This window comes from Diabrotica virgifera, chromosome 5, assembly GCF_917563875.1.
Source record: "Diabrotica virgifera virgifera chromosome 5, PGI_DIABVI_V3a".
NCBI lineage: Eukaryota > Metazoa > Arthropoda > Insecta > Coleoptera > Chrysomelidae > Diabrotica > Diabrotica virgifera.
Genome location: NC_065447.1, coordinates 109,136,764 through 109,161,739, shown reverse-complemented (window position 1 = coordinate 109,161,739; position 24,976 = coordinate 109,136,764). Strand labels below are relative to the sequence as shown.

Here is a 24,976-nt window from a genome sequence, read left to right as displayed (position 1 = left end):
TTTTATTGACTCCAACCCACCGAAACTCAAAAGTGTTTTTATATATATATATATATATATATATATATATATATATATATATATATATATATATATATATATATATATATATATATATATATATATATATATATATATATTTACTCCCAGCGTATGAAGTGAGCCACATATCAAAAGAAACTGCGGTTGAAGTGAGGTCCTGTACAAAGTGAGGTCCAGTATACGGACCTCACTTAGTCAATCAATGTAAGACTTTTTCGTAGACATGTACTGATAGCAAACACTGTTTTTTTACAAAAAAAAGTGGGACCTCACTTTGTATGGTCCACATCAATTTTTAGTTCAGAGATTTTCCGCATAGAGGCGCTGACTTTGGCGTATATTTTCTAACCATGTATATTCTATGCCCTGTTGAATAACTTACGATACACATAGTGAGGACCATACAACTGGCAACATCTGTTCAACCAATCTTTAAAACAGTGGATCGTCAATCGTCGCATAAATTCAAACAGTACAAAAATGTTTAATACTTTAATCCTTTTTGAGAGCGTAGGCGCAAAATTTCGGTCGAGTTCTTTTTAAACGCATTTATTTTTTTCGAATCCTGAGATAACTAATAGGTATTTTTAAAATATTTAAACGCAAAATAGAAGACTACATTATTCCCGAGGGCAGAAAGTCCCTTATAATGAACAAAAAGTTTCTTTTGTAATATATATTTAAAATTAAAAATCAGACTATTTTTTTCACCCCTGTGACTTATTAAAATAAATATTATAGAAGTTCTCAAGGACTTTCGACCATGGATAATACAGTAATATTTCTTTCTGCGTTTAAATTTTTTAAAAATACTTAAGGTTTTCTCAGTATTCGAAAAAAATGAACGCATTTAAAAATAATTCGAGCGAAATTTTTGCGCATATGCTCTCAGAAAGGCTTAAAATACTATAAATTTTTGTAATCAGTATTTCAATAGTTATTTATGATATAAGTGTTAAAAGTACACGTTTAAGGCACGCATGTGAAAGTTTGCAGAATGAGCGACAGCGAGTTCTGCAATTCACATGAGTGCCTTAAAAATGCACTTTTTAACACTCATATCATGCAATATTTTTTCTACAAACGTAATTACAGGACAATATCTACAAAAACTTTTACTTGAACTTGACTGACATTCCATTTTTATATTTTTTTGACATTACATCAAAATTGCCTATACGATCAATACGAATTGCAGTGCCATAAAAATTTTAAAGCACTAGTGCCTTAAAGCAGCGCCGGATAAAGGGGCGGGCGAGCCGGGCGACCGCCCGGGGCGCCAGAATTTGGGGGCGCCAAATTTTGAGAGACGCTGATATACAAATATAATATTTACCCCCCCTCCGTGGCTCAGTGGTAAGAGCGCCTGCCTTTGGATCGAAAAAATCCGAAAGGTTGTGGGTTCGAATCTCACCAGGGTCGGAAATTTATCATTTATTATAAATTAATAAATGAATATAGTTTCTGTCCTCGTGGGATCGGTTCTCACCGGAGGGACCGCAGACGTTCGGATACAATTAGCGTCTCTTTGCAAAGACAATGACGTCGACATTGCAAAGTAACAAGCCACTTACTCAACACCCACACTACTTACACATGACACTAGGTACCTAACTGTTCAAAATTACCGTACCTACCATGCCAATGGCCATTAGTTGTCGAGGCATTAGCTAAACAAAAAAAAAAATATAATATTTTTTACATTCACTATTTTTTTGGACTTTATAGATTATCTTTGGGCTAAGATTACTCCTAAGACAATTAATATTAAATAATTGTAACAATAAGAAAACTATTTCTAGCTCACAAAAATTCTCTAATAAAAATAATGCAACCTAAAAACTGTTATGGCTTTTAAAGGTCATTTTAGTCAGGTAATACCTATCACTTTTATGGTATTACAATGTTATACATACATACTTAAAATACACGAAGATCAGATTTACGAAGTATCAACAAATTTATGAATAGTCAGTGATATTATTATACTGCTACTTGTCATTATAGCCTCAATGGTTAGATAGTTTTGTCTTCCTGTTCTGTAAACTTTGCTTTATCAACATTGTCGTGTGTCCGTGGGTGTGTAATTTGAAATAAAAAAAAAACAAACCAGGTATATCTATATGAATTAGAATTGACAAGTTCTTTTTCATAATATGAATATATAGAAATTTATTTCGAATACTTTGTACGCGTTAAGATGTTTCACTTTTTGCATAAAAACGGCACGAACGACGTATGAAAAAAAGGAATAATAGATTTTTGTATATATCATAAATTGAACGAGTAATTCCAAAATAATTTGTTATTTGAAATATCTTAGTGGCGTACTATGTTTTTCTTTAAAAAAATTCACACCATTTCAACAGTAGATATAAAATTATTAATTTTATGTCAAAAAATGCGCAATAATTACCTCTTAAAACACATCAAATTTCATTTGCATATCTGAACCGGTTTTAGAACAATAAAGAAATCGTCAGTTTGTAAGAAAAATGTCAACACCCCATATCTCGGAAACGAAGTATTTGCTGACATACGCTTATAGAGCAAACTGTCATTATTTTTTCATATAGAATTACCCTTTAAAGTTTATTGCATTTATTTAGAAACATCCTGTTTTTTCTTGACCACCCTGGATTTCCATAGTTTTTCCTGTATTATTTCACTTGACCGTTATTTTCAGTTCTTTCTGTTTTTCCAGTCCTGCAGGTTTCTTTTCTAATATTGCTTCGTCCATTTTATCTCTAAAAGATTTTCGGGGTCTGTCTCTCTTCCTTCTTCCTATCGGGCTCCAATCTGTTATTCTGTTTATCAACGATTTTGGTCTGCTCTTCTGCCATGTCCGTACCAGGTTAATCTCTTTTGTTCTATGTTGTCTATTATCCCTTGAATTCATTACCATTATTTTCTTAATCTCTATGTTATTTATTCTATCCCTTCTACAGCTTCTACTTAGGTATTCGATCTCTGTTGCTCTTATTTTGCATTTGGTTTTCGTATTTTTTATTCAATTTTCACACCCATTATTCAGAATACTTTTTGTCATGGTGTTATATTATATTCTTCTTTTTGTTTTTATACTGATGTTCTTATCCCACAGTACCGGGTTTAATTTTAGTATGCAGCATATTGTTTGTCCTAGTACCTCGATACCTAAAACCATAGCTTGGTTCTATAGGTATCGAGTCATAGAGATAATAAAAAGCTCATGAGATAATAAAAAAAATAATGAATGATTTTATTTGAATTTGCATAGATGATTGTAAGGCCAAGGATATCACAACGGCTCTAAAAGGAAGAGAAAAAATAAAGATGTACAAGCTCGCGTTTGCAAAGAATATCCGCATGTTATTTTATGCTAAGTGGATGCCACTCCCTCAATTTAGTTATTGGGGATGCAGCTATATCTTGCGCACAATCAACATGTTTTTTGGTCTTGTAGAAGATTTATACACACTAAATGATATAAATGAGTCAGATTAAATAAATTATTAGACGAATTTTTTACTAAGCAACAACATTTTTGTTTAATTTAGTAGTATTTTGACAACGACACCCGATTTGGGCGTCGAAACGATAATAAAATTATTTTTTTCAATTTAATTGTGGCTTATTTTCCATCTAAATAGTTATTTATACACATTTTTTACTGGTTGTTGATAATGTGCATTTATCTTTTACCTCGCTTCTTCGTCGCTTGAACTTAAAATGCGCTCGCTATGCTATGCCCTATGTTGGATAAGTTGTAAGTAATAACTATCCTACTATTTTTTAAATAAATATATTTTTACATAGTTCTTTATGGTAAAATTTTGATTTTTTCCTATTTTTTTTATATTTGCAGTAAATTTGTATATTCTTATATGAAGGGGCGCCAAATTTTATTTTGCCAGGGGCGCTCAGAACCCTAAAACCGGCCCTGCCTTAAAGTAGCATTTTTAACGCACGTATGGAGTTCTAAAAATTGCATTTTTAACACGGTTGTAGAAAAAAGCCTTTAAATGAGGTGTCACATGATGTACTTACTTTCCTATTTAAAAAAATCAAAGTTGTGCCTGTCACCTGAAGAAGAGGGATCGCGTAAAGTTCGAAACATTTACGCTATAATATACTATGATTGTTTTAAAAATCGACCTATCCGAGCGTTTTTCTTATGTGCTAAAAATAAATAAGTTAATAAGGGGGGTCCAGCGAACTGTATTTGTAACAACCAAGGTAGGGATGGCGGTTGTTGAACAAAAAACCGGTTTTCGGTTATACCGGTTTTTTACTTACGGTTTAACTTGGCGGTTATAACTGGTCAAAAAAAGCGGTTGTTCCAAAAACCATTTTTCGGTTTTTTTAATCAGAAGCAAATACTCGATAGGTTATAATGTTAATATAATGTTATGTGTTACATAATATTGTGTTTTCAATTTTATCAATCAAAGGCAAAATAAAAATTAAATTAATTTTTTTTTAATAACGCGGGCACATAAATTTGATACACCCTGTATATTGATCTGTAAATATTTATTAGAATTTAGTTTGGATGTAAGTGGATTTCTTTTTTTAATGAGCTTTCCGATTAACCATTAAAGAATTTTGTGAATAATTAAAGTGAAAATAACGATGTATTTTGATTTAAAATGGAAAAAGATTGTTTAGGGTAGAGGTAATTATCAATTTCTAGAAAAGTGGTTTTAGGAGAAAGTTTGGAATTTTAGTATCTTTGTTTCAACACGAGTAAATGTTGTATAGTTCTCAGAAGGTAATTAGGATGGTCGGAATGGTTTTGAGGGTGACTGTTTTGTTTGTCGAATGGAAAAGTCGATGTTTCAGATTCTTGGCAACGTGGAAGGGGAAAAGTAGTTTGAATGATTAAGAGAGTTTGAAGGGGAAGTCATTATGTTTTTGGCATCGCTGAGGACCGGTTCGACGTTTTAGTGGATAGATAGTTAGCAGATACCAGTGGCTGTTTGATAGTGGAGAATAGTGTTGAAAAGTGGAACGAGAGACAGATCAAATTGAGACGAAATACCTCTTTGATTCTGTATTATTGTGAGAAGGAGAGCAGAGAATTTTTGGAGTTTTGTTTGAATCGAGTACGTGTCAAAAGAGGCCCGGCTTGTTGGAGAATTGGTGCTGGTATGCTGATAGTTTTGAAGCTGGAGAACGGAGAGGGCTTTGATGAGTAGCCTTTAACATAGTCAACGAGGGAGAGCTGTTTTGGGTCACGAGAAGACATCAGAGTGAGTGAAGCAAAAGGTCAGTCAACTTATGTGAAAGATATTTTTATGTACGGAAACTAAAATTTTGAGTAAAAGGCATATGAATTAAAATTCCAATATTTCTAAAAGTAAATAGGAAGTATAGCTAATCTTGCGAATACATAAATTTGTTTTGTTTAGTTTGTTTTACCAAAGTCATCGGGAACAAACCGATAAATTGTTTTTTTTTAACTATAATAAATTTAAGTGGTAAAGATTTCATTCAGACATTTGTGTCCACAGGTTTTAGATTTGATAGAGTTTAGAGTATTGATTTTGACAAATAAAAGACAATTCTGTATGTTTATTTTAATATTTTGCTTTATTTCTTTTCCCTATTTTATCCCGATTAGGATCAACTAAGAGATACTGAACCCACGAGAGAAGATAAGTATAACGTGAGATAATTTAGATTTTTTTTATAGTATAAAAAGGCACCCTGAGATTTTTTATTCATTTTTATGTATGATTTGCGACAATTAAATAATTAATCAGATAAATAATAATTAATATATAATTAATAAAAAGCAGATCATAACAATACATTTATATTGCAATTCAGTTTGCTCAATTTTCCTCCCGAAAAATTCCCCAACCAATTCAACCTATAAAAATTTTCCCATGTGCTTTCAAATTACCCTAAAAATGGGCGAAAGTACCCCAATCTGGCATCTCTGATTCGTCGCTCGTTGTAGACGGCGTCGGTGTATATTGCGTTGTCAATTGGGATATTCCCAAAACTCCCAAAAGTGATGATCCTACCGATCTACCGACATTTCCCTAGGATCTATCGAGTTTAAAAAAATATCCAAATGACATATTTTACTTAAGAGGAAACAGTAGCGATCAACAGGTAGCGAAAACGCGTTCCAAGATTGCGGCTGTAATTTTGAATATTTTTTCGAGATATGTGGCACACGTATTCGTAATATAATAAAGAATGGCGGTACAAAGCCCAATTTAAAAAATATATTAATATGTAGAAATTACTCTGTAATTAAATACAATATTTAAAAAACGAGCCTGTACCGCCACTAAGAAGAACAAAAAAATACATTTTCTTCAAATAAACTTTTTTATCCGATGCCTAGATTTTGTGTCATTTTGGAACTACTAAAATTTTTTATTTCATTAGTAGTTCCAAAATGACACAAAATCTAGGCATCTGATAAAAAAGTTTATTTGAAGAAAGTGTATTTTTTTGTTCTTCTTAATGGCGGTACAGACTCGTTTTTTTAATATTGTATTTATTTACAGAGTAATTTCCACATATTAATATATTTTTCAAATTGGGCTCTCTACCGCCATTCTTTATTATATTACAAATACGTGTGCCAAATATCTCGAAAAAATATTCAAAATTACAGCCTCAATCTTGGAACGCGTTTTGGCTACCTGTTGATCGCTACTGTATCACCTTAAAAATAAATTCGATAAACCAATTCATCATTTATTGCCATCAAAAAATTTCAGTAGGTAGTATTTTTTAACACATTTGTATAATACCTTTCATTTCCTAAGAATTATGTATTATTTAAAAATTACATAATGGAGATTCCTAATCGTATTTCGGTATTCACATTTCATACAAGAGTCTCAAAGTACTCAAGTATAAACAATTTTTAGATGATTTTGGGAATATCGATTTCAAGCAGATCACTTACCTTTTTATGTAAATATTCATGTGTTTCATAAAAGCTGATGTGACACTTTCGTCCAGTTCTTTATTAGTAAATAAAAGTTGAATTATGGTTGTTTGGGTTAATAATTACTTCGCATATTATTTATAATACATATATAGTAGGGGAGCAAAGTATGCTAAATGTGCAGTCACTCGAGCGCTTTGGGGACCTATTGGGTTGTGATTATTAGGTTCTAAAACCAAAAAAGTTAAGTAAAATTTTCCATTTTAGTGGGGACTTTCCATATATTATCCGATTATAGCGCCACCTATCCGTAATTAGAAAAAACGTTTCGAATAAAAGTTGCTTATTTTTACGCAAAGAATCCAAATCTGAAATAAAAAAAGGAGTTCCTATTTAAGATTTTAAAGTAACAAAATTTTAAATAAACAAGTTTTAAAACACAGTGTTGTATAACATTTTTCTGGTTATATAGCATGTTTTATGTTATCCAACAGATGTCGGTAAACATCAAAGAAAGTTATAAAACCGCACCGCGACTGATCTACACCTAAAAACATGTTATTGAAACATTTCTCTGGCATAGTACCTACGCGAGCAGCAACCGTTGGAGTCATATCGCCTTGTTCATTCTGGAGTGATTGTGCTAGATTTTTCTTTGCTCTGTTCACGTAGGGTTATTTACGCGATATGAAATTGTCGAAAGAACTGACTACTCATTTAATTGAGCTATTTCGTAAGTAACGAGTATTATGGGATTGCTATGGGATGAGCTACATTTATTGATTTAAAAAACAAATAAAAAACACGATGAATAGACTGAAATAGAAGTGAAAATAGATACAGAAACTGTAGTTAAAACTAATGCAATGCACGTACGCCTATAACTCAAGCCAACAAAAGAAAAGCAGTACGCGGAACCTTAACAGCAAATCGGTGCAAATCAACTCTAAATTTGACATAAATACTATTCTCTACAGAGCAGAGTGTTCAGACATAAAACCTGTAACATTCACTTCATTCGCTACACAGATGCAGACTGCTTCATCAGCTACTCAAACAGGCACTCAATCATACAATATATCTGAGCCTTTCTATTCCGTCCACTACACCTACATCCGCTACTTCTCCAGCTACACCAATTCAAACAGACAGTGACACTCAATCATGAACAGGTGAAGACGATAATACTGAGGAATTAAATTCTACAGAAATGTTATACTTCCTCTCTGAAACAATGAGTAAAAAGTTTAAAAAATATGAGGCGTTCTTTGCAAAAACCCCATATGTCACTTTTTACAACATCGGAGATATTTAAAAAAAAAGTTATTTAATTGAACCCTATTAAGTTTACGGAAATTCTCAAATTAGTGATTTATTATTTTGATGATTACACACAGTTTACAATATAAATAACATTATTTTTTCCTTTTGTTTATTTATGAAGGACATTTATTCATTTGACATATGGGGTTTTTGCAGGAATTTTTCATTAATTTATAGGAAAAACGATATTTATAGTAATAAACCAAAATAAAAAATGAACGAAAAATGGTGTTTACTTATAATATCACGCAACACAACTATTCGAAGGATATTTAACCTATAAAAACCTACTGACAGGCCACGGTTCTGACAGCCAAGCGATAAAGTTTCCCGCAAAAACACCAATAACAACTATGGTTTTGAAGGGAATTGCGCTTGACATATGGGGTTTAGGCGGAATCGCCTATATTTTTGTCGCTTATATTTTGAACTACTGTAATTTTAATGCAAGTTTCTTACGCAAGGAACGTAGGTAATTAGTCCTTCAATCCATAGAAGCCATAAGTCCATTTCCGAAAAAAAAGGACAACTGGGGTTTTTGCAAAGAACGCCTCATATACTTTGCTAATAATATAACTGTTAATCTTTCTCTTACTGGAATTGCATCTCGAAATGTCTTTCCTGCCTATTTTATGGCCGATTTCATTTATAAGAAATTCAAAATCAGAACTTTCTATTCTTAAGAAGTTTTTAAAACTGCCATCACATTTAATGTCTCCTGTCGAGGGGTATATGTTATCTCTTTCCAGATCAGCTAAAAGAGCTGTACCACTACCTATATTTTGCTCGAGCTGCTAATGAAGGACACATCCAAAATATTAATTTAACACGCCGGTGTCGCCTCCACAATATTACACAAGCTGCTGTTGCTATGAAGAGATCCTCCATACTTATATGACGCAATTTTATATACTACCTAACCCACCAGCTATCCATCTAAAATGCTGCAAACTTTATGCTCATGTTGTTGTTTTGTTTTTTGTTATATAGTCTGGATACTCATGCTATTAACAAGTTACATAACAAAGTTGTACAACAAATTTGTTGTACAACTTTGTTATTAGCATGTTTTGTTACATAGTCTAGACCCGGCTTTAAAAGTTCCCCGTTTCAGGAAAAAATATTCTCTAAGAGCGATAGCCTAGTGACCTAGTGGGTAGACCTCGGATCTCGGATTCGTAAAGCAGAGGTTTCGATTTCAAATCCGGGGTGTGGATCTCCGATTTTTTTATTTATTGTTACTGCATTCATGTCTGTAGACAATGTTGCAATCTATTATGAGCACAATAAAAAAATATAGTAATAAAATAATAAATAAATATTTCAAAAAAAAAAACAAGAAAAAAAATACAATCACTGGAAGCGAAACTAAACAATACGGAAGAAATATAACCACTGGATTCGGAACTGGATATGGAACTGGATAATATTAGAAAACTGATATTATAATATGTAAGCACTACGAGCCTAGTAGGCCCATGGCTTGATGTACTATTCTTTTCCACTCCCTTTTGTCAGTCGCTTTTGTTTCCCAGTTCCTTAAGTTAATTCTTCTCATATCTTCTCTAACTCCATTACTCCATCGTGACCTCGGTCTTCCTCTTCGTCTTTTCCCTGCCAATGCACTAGATAGTACCATTCTGGGAATTCTAGATGGAATCATCCTCTGCACATGGCCCAACCATCTAAGTCTTTGCGCCTTAATTACTGCTAGTATGTTAGGATCTTGATAGAGCTCAGTTAGTTCCTTATTTGTTCTTCTTACCCATTGTCCATTTAAGTTTTTCCCACCGAAGATTTTGCGCAGCATTTTCCTCTCCCAAACTAATAACAACTCTTGATGTTTTTTGTTGTGACCCATGTTTCAGAAGCATACGTTACTATCGGCCTTATTACGGTCTTGTAAGTTCTTAGTTTTGCTCTTCGTGATATATGTTTACTTCTTAACAACCCATTAAAAGCAAATATAGCGCGGTTGTCCGACATAATTCTCTTTTGTATTTTTTCTTCACAGTTAGGATCTCTTGTGAAGACAGTTCTTAAGTACTCAAATCTCTCAACTTCTTCGAATTTATACTGTGTTCCCTTCGCTGTTGTCATTGTTATGTATTGCCCCCGAACGAATTGCTTATTTGTCCATTCCATATACTTTGTTTTTGCTTCATTTATATACAATCCTTTGGTTGCTGCCCTCTCCTCGAGTTTCATGAGTGTTTCTATAAGTTCTATTTTGCTCCTAGCCAAGATTACCAAATCGTCTGCGAATGCCAAGCACTGATGTTTTTTGTGGTAGATCAGACCTGTTCTATTAATGTTTGATTCCTGTATAACCTTTTCTAGTAATATGCTAAACATTATAGGCGATAATGGATCACCCTGTCGCAGTCCTTGTTTGACCTCAAAGCTTTCTGTTATAGTATTGTTTATTTTGACTTTATCATACTGATATATCATACTGATATTGTTTAAAAACACTAATAATATTAATATAAAATGTTAATCAATTTTATTTATTGTTATAAGAATCAAAGGTAAATATGATTAGGCGAATGAAGCCTTAGGTTTCGCAGTCAATATCCCAACCACGCACACATGTTGCAATCTATTTCAATACGGTTTATAGTACAAAATATACATTTAATATCAAAATAGTGGGATATATTTTTTTAGTTGAGGACACTTGGTCACATTGCATTGTTTCAGGATAAGGTGAAATATCTTCAATAAATGGAAAAAAGCATGTATGTCATATATTATAATACTTTCTATACTCTTAATATGTAGTCTCGTATAAATTTGTAGTGACATGATTTTAAGTATAAGAACAAGAAGCTTGCAACAATTTTCAGAGAAAATAGAAAACTAAAACTATTTTAAAATGATTATTCGAAATAAAACATATGCAAATATTCACTGTATTTGCCATCTAGTGGAATAACTGTAAAATTAAGTCAGTAAAAAAGGTACATTAAGTTTAATTAAATTAAGTAAATCATCTTGTATACTAAAATTAAGGTTCTAAAATTTTCATTTCAAAATGAAAATCGACAGGGGCAACAGTACCTATACTAAAATACACTCTGTATAGATAATTATGTCAATGTTAATAATACTGGATAGAGAATTGAATATCCTTTCAAATGAGCTAGCACACGCCCCTCTTCCCTATTTAAAAATAAGGGGTGGGGGAAATGGAAGGGAGGGGGTTGACAAATGACAGATATGTATGTACCGTAAAAACTGTGTTCCCCTTAGATCAAAAGTCGGGCTTTTATATTTATATGTTAAGTTCAATATAAATTTCACATAACTGAACTATCACTGTGTCCTCCATTTTGATTATTATTGTTCTCAACTAACGCTATTTTCAAAATTCTTGCTTTCCTATCCATCTTTAACGTAAATTATTAAAAAATATAAAACTATTTCTTTATTAACGCTAGTCTCCGATAAGGCTACCGTGATTTAATGCTGAGGTACTAAAATGTTATAAAATTAACAAACAGTACGAGCAATAACAAAGAGTCCACATCTTCTTATAACTACAAGTGACTGAAACATCGAAACAATAATAATTCTTACTGTGTTATACAGAAAAAGGCAGTAGAAACGATTAATCTCATATTTATCGACAACACTGTATGGTCCTCACTTGATGAGCTGTAAAGAAATATACACGTAAAGTTGTCCTCACTTTGTGCGCATAACGAAAAAGTATATACAGTCTCACTTTAATAGCTGCGTATAATGGCCTCACTTGGGTGGCAATATACTTGAACAATACGGGGCACATATACGTAATTTTTTTTGTGTATACTCGTCATTTTTTAATTGCTATTTACTTGTCAAGGTCACTATGAAGAGTTGAAACGATTATGTCTACGTTTTCTACCGGTCCTCACTAAGTGCGCGTAATGTCAGGACCTCACTTTGATATCTGTGCATAAATATATATATATATATATATATATATATATATATATATATATATATATATATATTGTAATGATATATTATTTTTGATATTTATAATGGATATTATTGTGAAATAGGGTTTTTGTCGCGGTTCTGAAAGAATTAGTTTGTTAAATAGTTTTTTAAATGTTTTTATTATAATCTAAATTGAACATAAAATTGAATGTTTAAATGTGATAACAAAAAAAAATAGAAATCTAAGTTTGAAAAACAATAACTTTAACTTGAAAAACTTCCTACAATTAAATGAAACAAATTCCAGTACCTTATAATTACTGTCACTGAATGCCTTCTTATTAATATTTTATAAAATTTGAATTGTTGGATGGCTGAAAAATTAATGGATGTAAGACCAGGTCAATTGTCCATGTCAAAACTGTCAAATAAAATATTTCTTTTCTTCTCAATTTTAATTCAACTTTCAACTCCAGGATCAGGAAACAGGATACTATTATTAATATATTGTTTCAAAAATTATTAATATTTACAATTATGGATACTTCACAAATTCTTCTTTATATTTCTAATAAATTATCCACACTATGCTGGTTCAAATTCAGGATACATAGTATTTTTATATATTAAAGGATACTTTACCAAATTATAAGTAAGTTTTCTTCAAATATTTATCTAATTTCTTTTCGATTATACCAAATTTATCATGTTTATGCTAAATTATTATATTTTCTGTTAATTTTCAAATCTTTTTCTCTATCAAATTTATAGCTTCATTTCTAATTTCTTGACTGCCTCTTCTTGTCATTGTGACACCTCTTTCTAGCAAATTTTTATTCCAGAACATTCCAAACGAAAAACAAAAAACATTATGACAAATAGAAAACTTCAATTCCTTCTTTTTTTAACATGCTATGTCAAATTAATATGTCATCCACCAACCTATAGAGTTATTTTTGTTTTATTATTTATTTTAATTGATTTTAAGGCATTTCAGATCAGAATTATTACTTCTGTATAAAATTAACATCTTAAATGTTAAATATTATTATTTTAACCTATAATTATTGTTTGAAATGTCCATTTATCTATTTACATTATCTCAATTATTAAAAAAAAAATATAAGTCCCTACATAAGGTTTTAATAAATTTCTTATGCTAATTTTGAATGTCCTCATATAAATGATATGATCTTTAATAATTTTTATACTATTCTATGGTATATTTTCTATAAATTACATCTATAATCGCCATTTCAGTCCATTTTGGTTTCTAAACACTTTAATCGGATACTACGTTTTCTGATCTTCGACATACTCTGTTTTAGGACATGTCATATCGTTACAATTACCCCAAAATAATGTTAAAAAAAATTGAATGTAATTAAAATTTTTTCAAACATTAATTTTCCTTTATTCTATGCAAATTTTTAAATCTAATATTAATCTCATAAAATAACTCAAAAAAAATTCATAAACAAACTAATACATTCATCCCATTCATCTGCTATCATCTAATACTCTTTTATGTAAAAAAATGCCTCATGACGTAACACAAATAACCTGACTACTAACTGTCACTCATGGAACATACTGAACATACCTTAAATTTATCTATGTCAAAATTGTCAATGTCAATTCAGATGCCATTTTGTGTTTAGTGTTTACATGTTTACATTTACATTTTGTATGCATTTACATCTTCTAATGCTTCTAACTACTGTATTTTTATATTTATATCAATGCAAAAATGTGATATTTTAAAACCTATACCATTCTGTGTTTTTTTTAAACGCTAGACTGTGTCGTTCTTAGCAGTTGGAATTACAAATTTTATACAGAAAATCTCTGGCAAACAATGTGATTTATAGTAAGTATTACATACTTTTAAAAGTTATTCAGTCTCATCATGATAATATTTGAAAATATCATTAATGTGGAATATGCCTCTAATTTTATTATCTGCATCCATCAACACATAACTATTTATTGCATTCTGATTTTGTTATGATATAAGGACCTTCAAATAAGGGTTGAAATTTTTTACATAGATTTTCTCTCAAATTTCCTCTTCTGAGATTTCTGACTAGTACTTGTTCTCCTCTTTGAAATGTTATTGGTTTCTTTATTTTTCGATTATGTTTTCTCACATATTTTTCAGCTTTCCTCATGATTCTTTGATTTACTTTTTGTAACACTGCTTCATACTTATCTTTATTATATTCACTAATCCATTTTCTGTTTCCTATATGTCCAAACATTAAATATTCTGGTATTTCTTCTGTATTTAAATTATGGGTATTATTTAAAAAATATTCTACTTCATGTACATGCTGCTCCCAAGTTAGATGATTTTCATAACATACAATCCTTAAATATTTAATTACTTCTTTAATATATCTTTCTGCTGGGTTTGCCTGTGGATGCCTTATACTTGTAAAATGCATCTTGATACCCTTTTTCTCACAAAATGTTCGAAGATTTTGGTTGTTAAAATAGGTAGCGTTATCAATGATACAATTTCTATTTCTTCAGAAAATTGATTAATATATATCTTTAATGTTTTAACATTTGTTCTTGAGCATGGATATAGCTTAATAAATTTTGTATATAAATCAACTATCACTAGTATATGCTTTTTTCCTGTTGGACTGGGAAATAAATTTGAAATAAAATCCATGGAAACTGTGTTTAGTTTTTCATATGAAACATTAGACTTATATGTGTTTTTATTTTTGAAATTCTTTTCTTTATTTATTTGACATACATGACACTGTGTAGTGATTTCTTTTGCTATGCTCAGATCATTCTTTGTAAAATAATTATCCCTAAAGAGCATCCAAAGCTTTCTTGATCCTATATGCATGTAATTGTTATGTAAATCTTTCATTATTTCCTTGGTCAAACTTCTACTGATTACATATACTTCTATTCCATTGATTATTTTATAGTACACCCCATCTTTACTAAGTTGCTTTTCCTTTTCCTCAAGATTGATTTGATCTCTCATTATCTGTTCTTTAGAGTATAACCCTGTGCTTTCTACTAATTGATTTATTCCAACTTTTAGTGTTCTTTGTCCATTTTGTGGTATATTTTCTAACCTTGACAAAGCATCTGCCACTATGTTTGATTTTCCTGAAATGTATTTGATTTCAAAACTATATTCACTTAGTAGTAGGCTCCAACGGTGGACTCGACTGTTTCCATATTTGTTTTTTAATATAGATGTTAATGCTTGATGATCTGTTTCGATGGTAAAATCATTACCCAATAAATAAAATCTTAATTTTGTGACACAGTGTATGATACTTGATAATTCTAATTCTGATACTGAGTACCCCTTTTCGTGTGGCTTTGTAATTCTTGAAATAAATTGTATCGGGTAATCTACCCCATTATATGTTTGTAATAATACCCCCGATAATCTCTCAATTGATGCATCTGTTCTTAACGTGAATGGTTTTGTATAGTCAGGATGGTATACTTCTAAATTTGTCAGAAAAATATTTTTTATTTCTTGGAATGCTAGTTCTCTCCTCTCGTTCCATTTCCATCGTACATCTTTTCTTAATAGTTCAAGTAATGGAATTTCTTTTTTACTTAGGTCTGGTATCATCCTTTTATAATAATTAACTATACCAATAAATCCTCTTAAAGTTCTTAAATTGTGTGGTGTTTTATATTCTTGAATAACCTGTATTCGTTCTGGATCCATCTCTATTCCTTTAGTGTTAAGTTTATATCCTAGATATATTACTTCTTTTTGAAAAAATTTACATTTTTCTTGATTTATTTTTAGTCCAACTTCATCTAATCTGTCAATTATAATTTTTAGGTGTTTTTCGTGATCCTCAGCCGTTTTATAAAAAATTAATATATCATCAATGTAGTGAATTACAAAATGTTCATATTGATCCAAGATATCATGAAGACATCTACATAAAGCACTGCAAGATGATTGAAGTCCAAATGGTACTACTTTGAACTGATAGACAACTCCATCTATCTGAAATCCTGTATACTGTCTACTTTTTCTTTCTAGGGGAATTAACCAGAAACTATGCCGCAAATCGATTTTTGTGAAAAAAGACATTCCTGTAATTCTTCCTAATATTCCATCTATACTCATTGGTGCTTCAAATTGCTTTTCGGTGATATTGTTAATATTCCTTGCATCTAGACATAATCTGATTTCACCTGATGTTTTACGTACCACTACTATTGGGTTTATAAAACATGTATCTGCCTTTTCAATGATGCCATCTTTTAGCATGTTCTTAATTTCTCTGTTTACTTCTTCTCTATATTTATATGGTATTGAGTATGATTTTATTTTAAAGTCTTTTTCTTCCTTAACCTTTATACTATGGGTATAATTTTGTGCAATTCTATTTTCTTTATTGATAAGCCCCTTGTGTTGCCGCAATATGGAAACGACTATTAATTTATATTGTTCAGGGCAACTTAAACTTTCTATAACTTTTTCTTCTTTACAAATAAAATTATTTTTCATTATAAAATCATTAGTCCTTCCTTCCAATTTTACGCACTCCGCTCCGTAGGCATCCTTCTGCTCAAATTTACCATTCCTTAAATATTCATTATAATTATTATTCTTTTTAATATTATTGGACATTTCCCTATCATAATACATTTTCTCTTCATCAACATAATTATTTTCTTGTAATATTCTACCATCAACTCTTATTCCTTGTTCCACCTCTTCTCTCTCCATAAACCCTATTTTTTTTCCTTCCAAAGTTACCATTTTTTCTTCAAAATCTATCTTTACTTTATTCTTTTCCAGTTCGTCATTTCCCATTAAAATGTCAACACATAAGTCCTTGACAATAAATCCTTGCATACTAATTTGTTTATTAAGAATATCAATTTTAAAATTAACCAGTTTATTAATTTCTCCCAGCTTCTTATTATTTGCACCTATTATTTTAATTTTTGGAATCTTGATTATATCTGTTAATTTTAATGTATTAAAAATAAAATTTTCCGAGACTAGAGTACTTTCTGAACCAGTATCAATCATGACCTTAATCATGTTATTTTGGGCCATAGCATTTATATAAATTAAATTAATAGATTCAAAATTTTTATATTCATCTAAAGAAATAAATTCCGAAGGTTTTTCATAATGACAATGGCCCAACTTGAAATTCAGAAAGTCCTCTACATAAAATTTGGATTATTAGGATTGTCAGATTGTGTCTGATCATTTGGATCTAATTCTCGATGTCTTTCACTGATTTCACTTCTACTATTCATATTTTCTTGCCATGTACTATTCCGTTGACTGTCTTCGCAGCTCTGACCCCTTACATAATTTACCTGTCTGTTGTAATTATATCTTTGTGCATTTCTCCTGGTGTTAAAATCTTGCCTATTATAATTATTATTATTATTAAAATTCTCTCTATTACCTTGTCTCTCTTGTCTATTATCATTAGTATTATTATTAAAATTCTCTCTATTACCTTGTCTCTCATAACTAGTATTATTGTTGTTATTAAAATTTTGAGAATTACTACCATACCTATTATTGTTATATGATTGTCTATTTTTACTATTATTACTTGTAATATAACCTCTTTGTACTCTTTGAATAAAGTTAATAAAACTGTCTACTGTTTGAATGTTTTGTACTGTGACTGTTTGCACAACGTCCGCATCAAAGTGTCTAGAAACGTTTAAAACTGTTTCGTCTTCTCTAAGTGGTGGTTCTAAATATTTTGCAACAGTTATTAATTTTAAAGCATAATCTACCGTATTTAAACTTAAATTGCGATTATACTTTCCAAAATATAAAACTTCCCTAAATCTGGCTTGTTCTAATTCACCCCAATAATAATTTAAGAATTTATTTTCAAATGTTTGCAGATTATCTAAATCGTTTTCAATGCTGGCAAACCAGGTTGCTGCATTGTCACTTAATGTCATTCTAATATAATCTTTTATATCATTAATATTATTCACTGATCTTAATTTATGTTTTAAACTATTTATGTATACTCTAGGATGTAAATTTTTTATGTTACCAGAGAATTTTATACCTGTCTCATTTGTTAAATTCAAGTAAGGTCTCCCTATGTCTCTTATTTGTGAAATGTCTTCTATTCTCTGTTCTACATTCCTTATTTGATGGTTGTTTGTTTGGATATTTTGTAGCATATCATCTAATTTTTCTTCAGTTTTTCTCCTTTCTTCGTAAATTTTTGCTTCTAAGTTATATTTTTGGATTTCTATGTTCCGTTCCATATCTATATTATTATCTTTAATAATCATATTTATTTCTTTCTTTTCATTTTCTATTATTTTCTTGTAGTCATTACGTATATCTTTTATTTCACTTGCTAATTTTTTTTCTAAAGCATCAAATTTTTCATCCATCTGTTTTTCTAATCGTTTCACAATTTTAGCATTATTTTCTTTCATTTTTCTGGAATTCTCTTCCAATTTTTGTTCCATTTTTCTCATATCTTCTTTGATTTCTTTAGAATTTTCTTCCAGTTTTTTGTTGATCTGCATCATTAAAGACATCAATGCTGTCATATTGACATTTTCCTCTTGTTCTTGTGTTATTCCTGTTGTCTCTTGTAGAACTGGAGCTACATTCTGCTCTTGTTCCGCCTGCTGAGTTTCTCCGTCCACTTCCACATTTTCTTCCACTTCCACATCTTCTTCGTTCTTTTTGTTTCTTAAACCTTTCCTTCCTTGAGACATTTTTGAGATCTTACTTGTTAAAATCCAATTTAAAATAAAATATAAAATTGATTCTAATCAAAATTATTTCAATTATATGAGAGCATTTATTTTAACAAACTAATTCTTTTAATTAGGAGGTCCTACGTTGTGACGCCAAATTTGGTAATGATATATTATTTTTGATATTTATAATGGATATTATTGTGAAATAGGGTTTTTGTCGCGGTTCTGAAAGAATTAGTTTGTTAAATAGTTTTTTAAATGTTTTTATTATAATCTAAATTGAACATAAAATTGAATGTTTAAATGTGATAACAAAAAAAAATAGAAATCTAAGTTTGAAAAACAATAACTTTAACTTGAAAAACTTCCTACAATTAAATGAAACAAATTCCAGTACCTTATAATTACTGTCACTGAATGCCTTCTTATTAATATTTTATAAAATTTGAATTGTTGGATGGCTGAAAAATTAATGGATGTAAGACCAGGTCAATTGTCCATGTCAAAACTGTCAAATAAAATATTTCTTTTCTTCTCAATTTTAATTCAACTTTCAACTCCAGGATCAGGAAACAGGATACTATTATTAATATATTGTTTCAAAAATTATTAATATTTACAATTATGGATACTTCACAAATTCTTCTTTATATTTCTAATAAATTATCCACACTATGCTGGTTCAAATTCAGGATACATAGTATTTTTATATATTAAAGGATACTTTACCAAATTATAAGTAAGTTTTCTTCAAATATTTATCTAATTTCTTTTCGATTATACCAAATTTATCATGTTTATGCTAAATTATTATATTTTCTGTTAATTTTCAAATCTTTTTCTCTATCAAATTTATAGCTTCATTTCTAATTTCTTGACTGCCTCTTCTTGTCATTGTGACACCTCTTTCTAGCAAATTTTTATTCCAGAACATTCCAAACGAAAAACAAAAAACATTATGACAAATAGAAAACTTCAATTCCTTCTTTTTTTAACATGCTATGTCAAATTAATATGTCATCCACCAACCTATAGAGTTATTTTTGTTTTATTATTTATTTTAATTGATTTTAAGGCATTTCAGATCAGAATTATTACTTCTGTATAAAATTAACATCTTAAATGTTAAATATTATTATTTTAACCTATAATTATTGTTTGAAATGTCCATTTATCTATTTACATTATCTCAATTATTAAAAAAAAATATAAGTCCCTACATAAGGTTTTAATAAATTTCTTATGCTAATTTTGAATGTCCTCATATAAATGATATCTTTAATAATTTTTATACTATTCTATGGTATATTTTCTATAAATTACATCTATAATCGCCATTTCAGTCCATTTTGGTTTCTAAACACTTTAATCGGATACTACGTTCTCTGATCTTCGACATACTCTGTTTTAGGACATGTCATATCGTTACAATATATATATATATATATATATATATATATATATATATATATATATATATATATATATATATATATATATATATATATATATATATATATATATATATATATATATAGTCTTTTAAGTCCCTTTTACTTTTCAGTGTCGGGACTAATGTCTATTCACGTGTGCACAAACTTTGACCATTGTTTTCTATCCTGCGCCAGTCTGCTTGCTTCTGCTACGGTTTTCCCTTTCTTTTGGATAATCTTCGCAATGGTTGTATTCCAGTTTTCTGATGGTCTTCCTCTGTTTCTTTTTTTCTGAATTCTTGCTTCCCATACTTTCCTTACTGGTATGTTTCTTCTCATTCTTTTCATGTGGCCCCACCAACTCAGCTGTTTTTCTTCGATGTATTCTAGGAGTGGTTTAGTTTTGAGCTCCGCTCGTATATCTATATTTCTTAGTCTGTCTCTTTTTGATACTCCTTTTACTCGTCTTAGGTATTTCATTTCCAGTGCCTGGATCTTACTCTTCATACTTCTTGTTAATACCCAAGACTCGCACCCGTATGTAAGTACTGGTCTGTATATCGTGTTGAAGACAGTTATTTTGGTTTTTCTGGATATTTCTTTTTTGTTTAAAAATTTGTTGTTAGTTGCGTGGAATATTTTAGACGTTTTGTTAATCCTTTCTTCTATATCTTTGTGTTGTTTTCCGTTGTTTTCCACTGTTACTCCCAGGTATTGAAAGTAGTTTACCTGTTCTATTGTTTCTCCATTGATTTGTATGTTTAATACGGGTTGTTCTTGTGCTACTACCATAATCTTTGTTTTGCGTGTGTTTATTTATCCCATGCCTATTTAATACCTCATTCCATGTTTGTAGATTATTTCTTAGATCTTCCTCTTTATCTGCCATGACAATTACATCATCAGCAAATGCACATTCTGATATTCCTATTCTTTCTAGGTTTCGGTAACCTACATGTGTTTACATTTACCAACCAACTCGCACAGATACATGTGTTTAACTGAAAATAAATAGACCATCAATAAGATTTTCAAATCATAATATTGTTTTAATAATCCAAATTTGTGCTACTATAGTATGCGGTCTACCGCCGCGTTAATAAGTGCATAGATTAGGGGAATTATTATTTTAATTTTACAAATAATCCTTTGTTATATCTCTATTTAATATTTTATTTGGGAAAAAACCAATTTTCTGACTTATTATCAACTAAAATTAAAAATTGATATGACAAAGTACTAATTTGTAAAATTAAAATATTAATTCTTTTAATTTATGCGTTTTATTCACTTGGTAAAGATTTCTATGATTGTGTGCAAACTATTATAGTCATATATCATAGGCAGAATCTCTATGAATGAAATAATCTTAAAAATCTTCCATTTTCTCCATGTAATTGGAAAATGATAAAGAGATACAGTAATGAAAGACAAAACAAAATTGTTACCTGAAAAAACCCTACATGTTTGTATTCTATCTTTTTGACGTATCTTTTCACATTTTTGAGTTACATGAAGAAAAAGGAAGATTTTTAAGGAAAATTAAAAATGCGCTCTATAATGTACCTTATTTTTGTTTCAAAAAGCATGCATTTTAAACCCGTCCAACTTTTTGAACGTAGAAACAACAGTATAATAAAAAGTATTGTAGAAGGAAAACGACGCATCTAAATTCTGGTGGTTAAGAGGTTAAATATACTTCTCATTTTTCCTTAAATACATTAGTCATCAGTCGACAGTAAACAATGCTCTTTTTAAAGGCCTTTTCAATCACTACAAAAGGTATTTAAAGCTTAGCCTTAATATTATACCCCTAAGATTGACCGTTTATCAAATGTACTGTTTCTCATTTTCAATGCATTTTAAATGTACTCATTTTTTTTTTCGAATCCTGAGAAAACTATTAAGTATTTTTGAAAAATGTAAACGCGGAATAAAATTTTACTTTATTACTGAGGGCCGAAAGTCACTGGATACTTCTATAATATTTATTTTAATAAGTTACAGGGTGAAAAGGAAAGAGAGAATTAGGTGTGATTTTTAACTGCAAATATGTCATTCAAAAGAAACTTTTTATTTACTCTAAGGGACTTTCGGCCCTCGGTAATAACGTAATTTTTCATTCTGCGTTTAAATTTTTCAAAAATACTTATTAGTTTTCTCAGTATTCGAAAAATGAATACATTTAAAACGCATTGAAAATTTTGACAGCTATTTCCCCAAGGAACCACCCCCTAGATAAAAGCGCCATAGGATATAGGGTAAAGTTTTTTCCTTGAGCCATTCCCTACTTACAGTGAAAATATCAAGTAAATTGATGCAGTAGGATGTAATTCGCAGCCAAATACCATCACTGACTGCACTATTACCGCTTAAAAATATACCAAACCAGCAAATATCGTGTGAATGGCCTTTTTTCTTTTTTTTTTAATAACTGTACAGTGTAGACTATAAAAGTAATCAAAAGAACCTAAACGTGTTTTAAATTATCTTATATTAAAATGTTGAATGGGTTGCATATGCGAGTTCATTTTAAATAAAGTAAAAGACAGACGCACTTGCAATCATTTATTGTTAACTCCCGACGACCGGTTTCGCTCTCTATAACATGTAGAGCATCTTCAGGTCAACGGTTACAAGTAACTAAATGATGCCGCTACAGTAATCCTTCTATATGCCGCTCCTTCTATAGTCTTTAATAACATGATTTATTGCTCAAACAGGTATAAGTACGGACAAGTTCTTGAAGGTAGGGAGAAAAGTGGAGAGACAGCCAACAAATATATGTTTGTTATTTTGTTTGTGAAATAGATTAAAAATGGATGTCATATATTTAATTTTAATATGTAACGGTTTTAAAGTTTTATTTATATTTATTAAACGATTTCTATTTATTTATGTGTTGGTGAGTGCAAGGCTGACAACGTTTGGATCAAAAAGAGTTAATATCTGAGAGATATTTTTTACCCAATTTCACAACTAACCTTTTGGTTCTTTCTTTTCTTTCCCTTCTGTTTGAATTTTCAGTTTCAGGTACCTACATTCATGTTAACCAAATCACATTTTATCATATGACTGCTCACACAATCATTTAGTTACATTTCTGGCTGTTTCTACCTGTGTACGACAACTGCTCCTGACATTGGAACATCTAGGATCAACGACCTTAACAATTGGTTTACAATTTCATAACCAATTTACTCTTAACCTTTTGTAATATCCCTAAAAATACAAACGCTAAAGATTGCAGTGAATACAGAAAAATATCATTAATAAGTCATATTCTCAAATTATTCTTGAAAATAATACATGGTCGTTTAAATAAAAAACTAGAAGAAGGAATAGATGATAGTCAGTTTGGGTTCAGAAACGGACTAGGAACCAGAGATACGCTATTTGCTTTTAATGTGTTAGCTCAAAGATGCATGGACATGAATGTGGATGTGCATGTTTGTTGCGTTGATTTTGAGAAAGCTTTTGACTAAGTACGACATGAAAAATTAGTCCAAATTCTAAAGTCAAAAAAACATAGACAAAAGGGACTTACGAATAATAACAAACCTTTACCGGAGTCAAAGAGCACAAATTATAATAGATAACGAACCCAGTCCAGAAATTGAAATCAGGAGAGGAGTTAGGCAGGGATGTATTATGTCTCCATTACTCTTTAATTCATATAGTGAAACCATTTTTTAAGAAGCATTGATATCTCAAAGTGAAGGAATATTAATTAACGGAAGATCTATAAACAACATAAGATATGCAGATGACTCCGTGATTATGGCAAGCTCTGCTGAACAACTCCACCTACTACCAGTGGTGTCATGGTGTGGGAACGCGTGGGAACGCCGTTCCCACACTGGTTAAGAAAAGAAAAAAAATAATAGAGAATTTAGGTTTTGTAAACAAAAATTAGCAATGCGTTCCGGCACTGCGTTCCCGCACTGCTAATTTTGCCATGACACCACTGCCTACTACTAAACAAAACAAACAATTTCTGTGAATAATGTGGACTAAAAATAAATATAAAAATAACAAATACATGATAATAACTAAGAAAACAAAAATACAAACAAGCATACATTTTGGAAATGTACTGATAAAAAGGGTTGATAAATACAAATACCTAGGAACATGGATTTCAGAGAAAAATGATCAAACAACAGAAATAAGGACCAGGATAGAAATAGCAAGAAATGCGTTTCTAAAAATGAAAACAGTTCTCTGCAACAAAGACCTTAGCTTAGAACTGAGAGTAAGAGCTTTGAGATGCTACGTGTTCTCGACACTACAATATGGATTTGAAAGCTGGACATTAAAGCAATAACACATAAATAAGCTACAGTCATTTGAAATGTAGTGATACAGAAGGATGCTTAGAATAGCATGGACACAGAAGAAAATGAACACGGAAATATTGCGGGAAATGGGTAAAGAATGCGAAATAATAAACACACTAAAAATAAGAAAGTTACAATATCTGGGACACGTAATGAAGGGACCGCGATATGAAATGCTAAGACTGATAATACAGGGAAAGGTAAGAGACGGAAGGAGTATAGGAAGACGGAGAGTGTCATGGTTGAAGAATTGAAGGGACTAGTTTAAATGCAGTTATATAGAACTC

General features: G+C 30.4%; 1 protein-coding gene across 1 annotated transcript; it reads right to left on the bottom strand.

Annotated features, from left to right (window-relative positions):
* Positions 1–17,380: 17,380 nt before the first annotated feature.
* LOC126885435 (uncharacterized protein DDB_G0287625-like) lies at positions 17,381–18,466 on the bottom strand. Its single transcript, XM_050652005.1, has one exon. The coding sequence runs from the start codon at positions 18,464–18,466 to the stop codon at positions 17,381–17,383; it is 1,086 nt and encodes a 361-aa protein (XP_050507962.1).
* Positions 18,467–24,976: the final 6,510 nt, after the last annotated feature.

Coding starts and splice junctions, on each gene's coding strand:
- LOC126885435 (XM_050652005.1), bottom strand. CDS start 18,466: ATGGAACGGAACATAGAAATCCAAAAATATAACTTAGAAGCAAAAATT.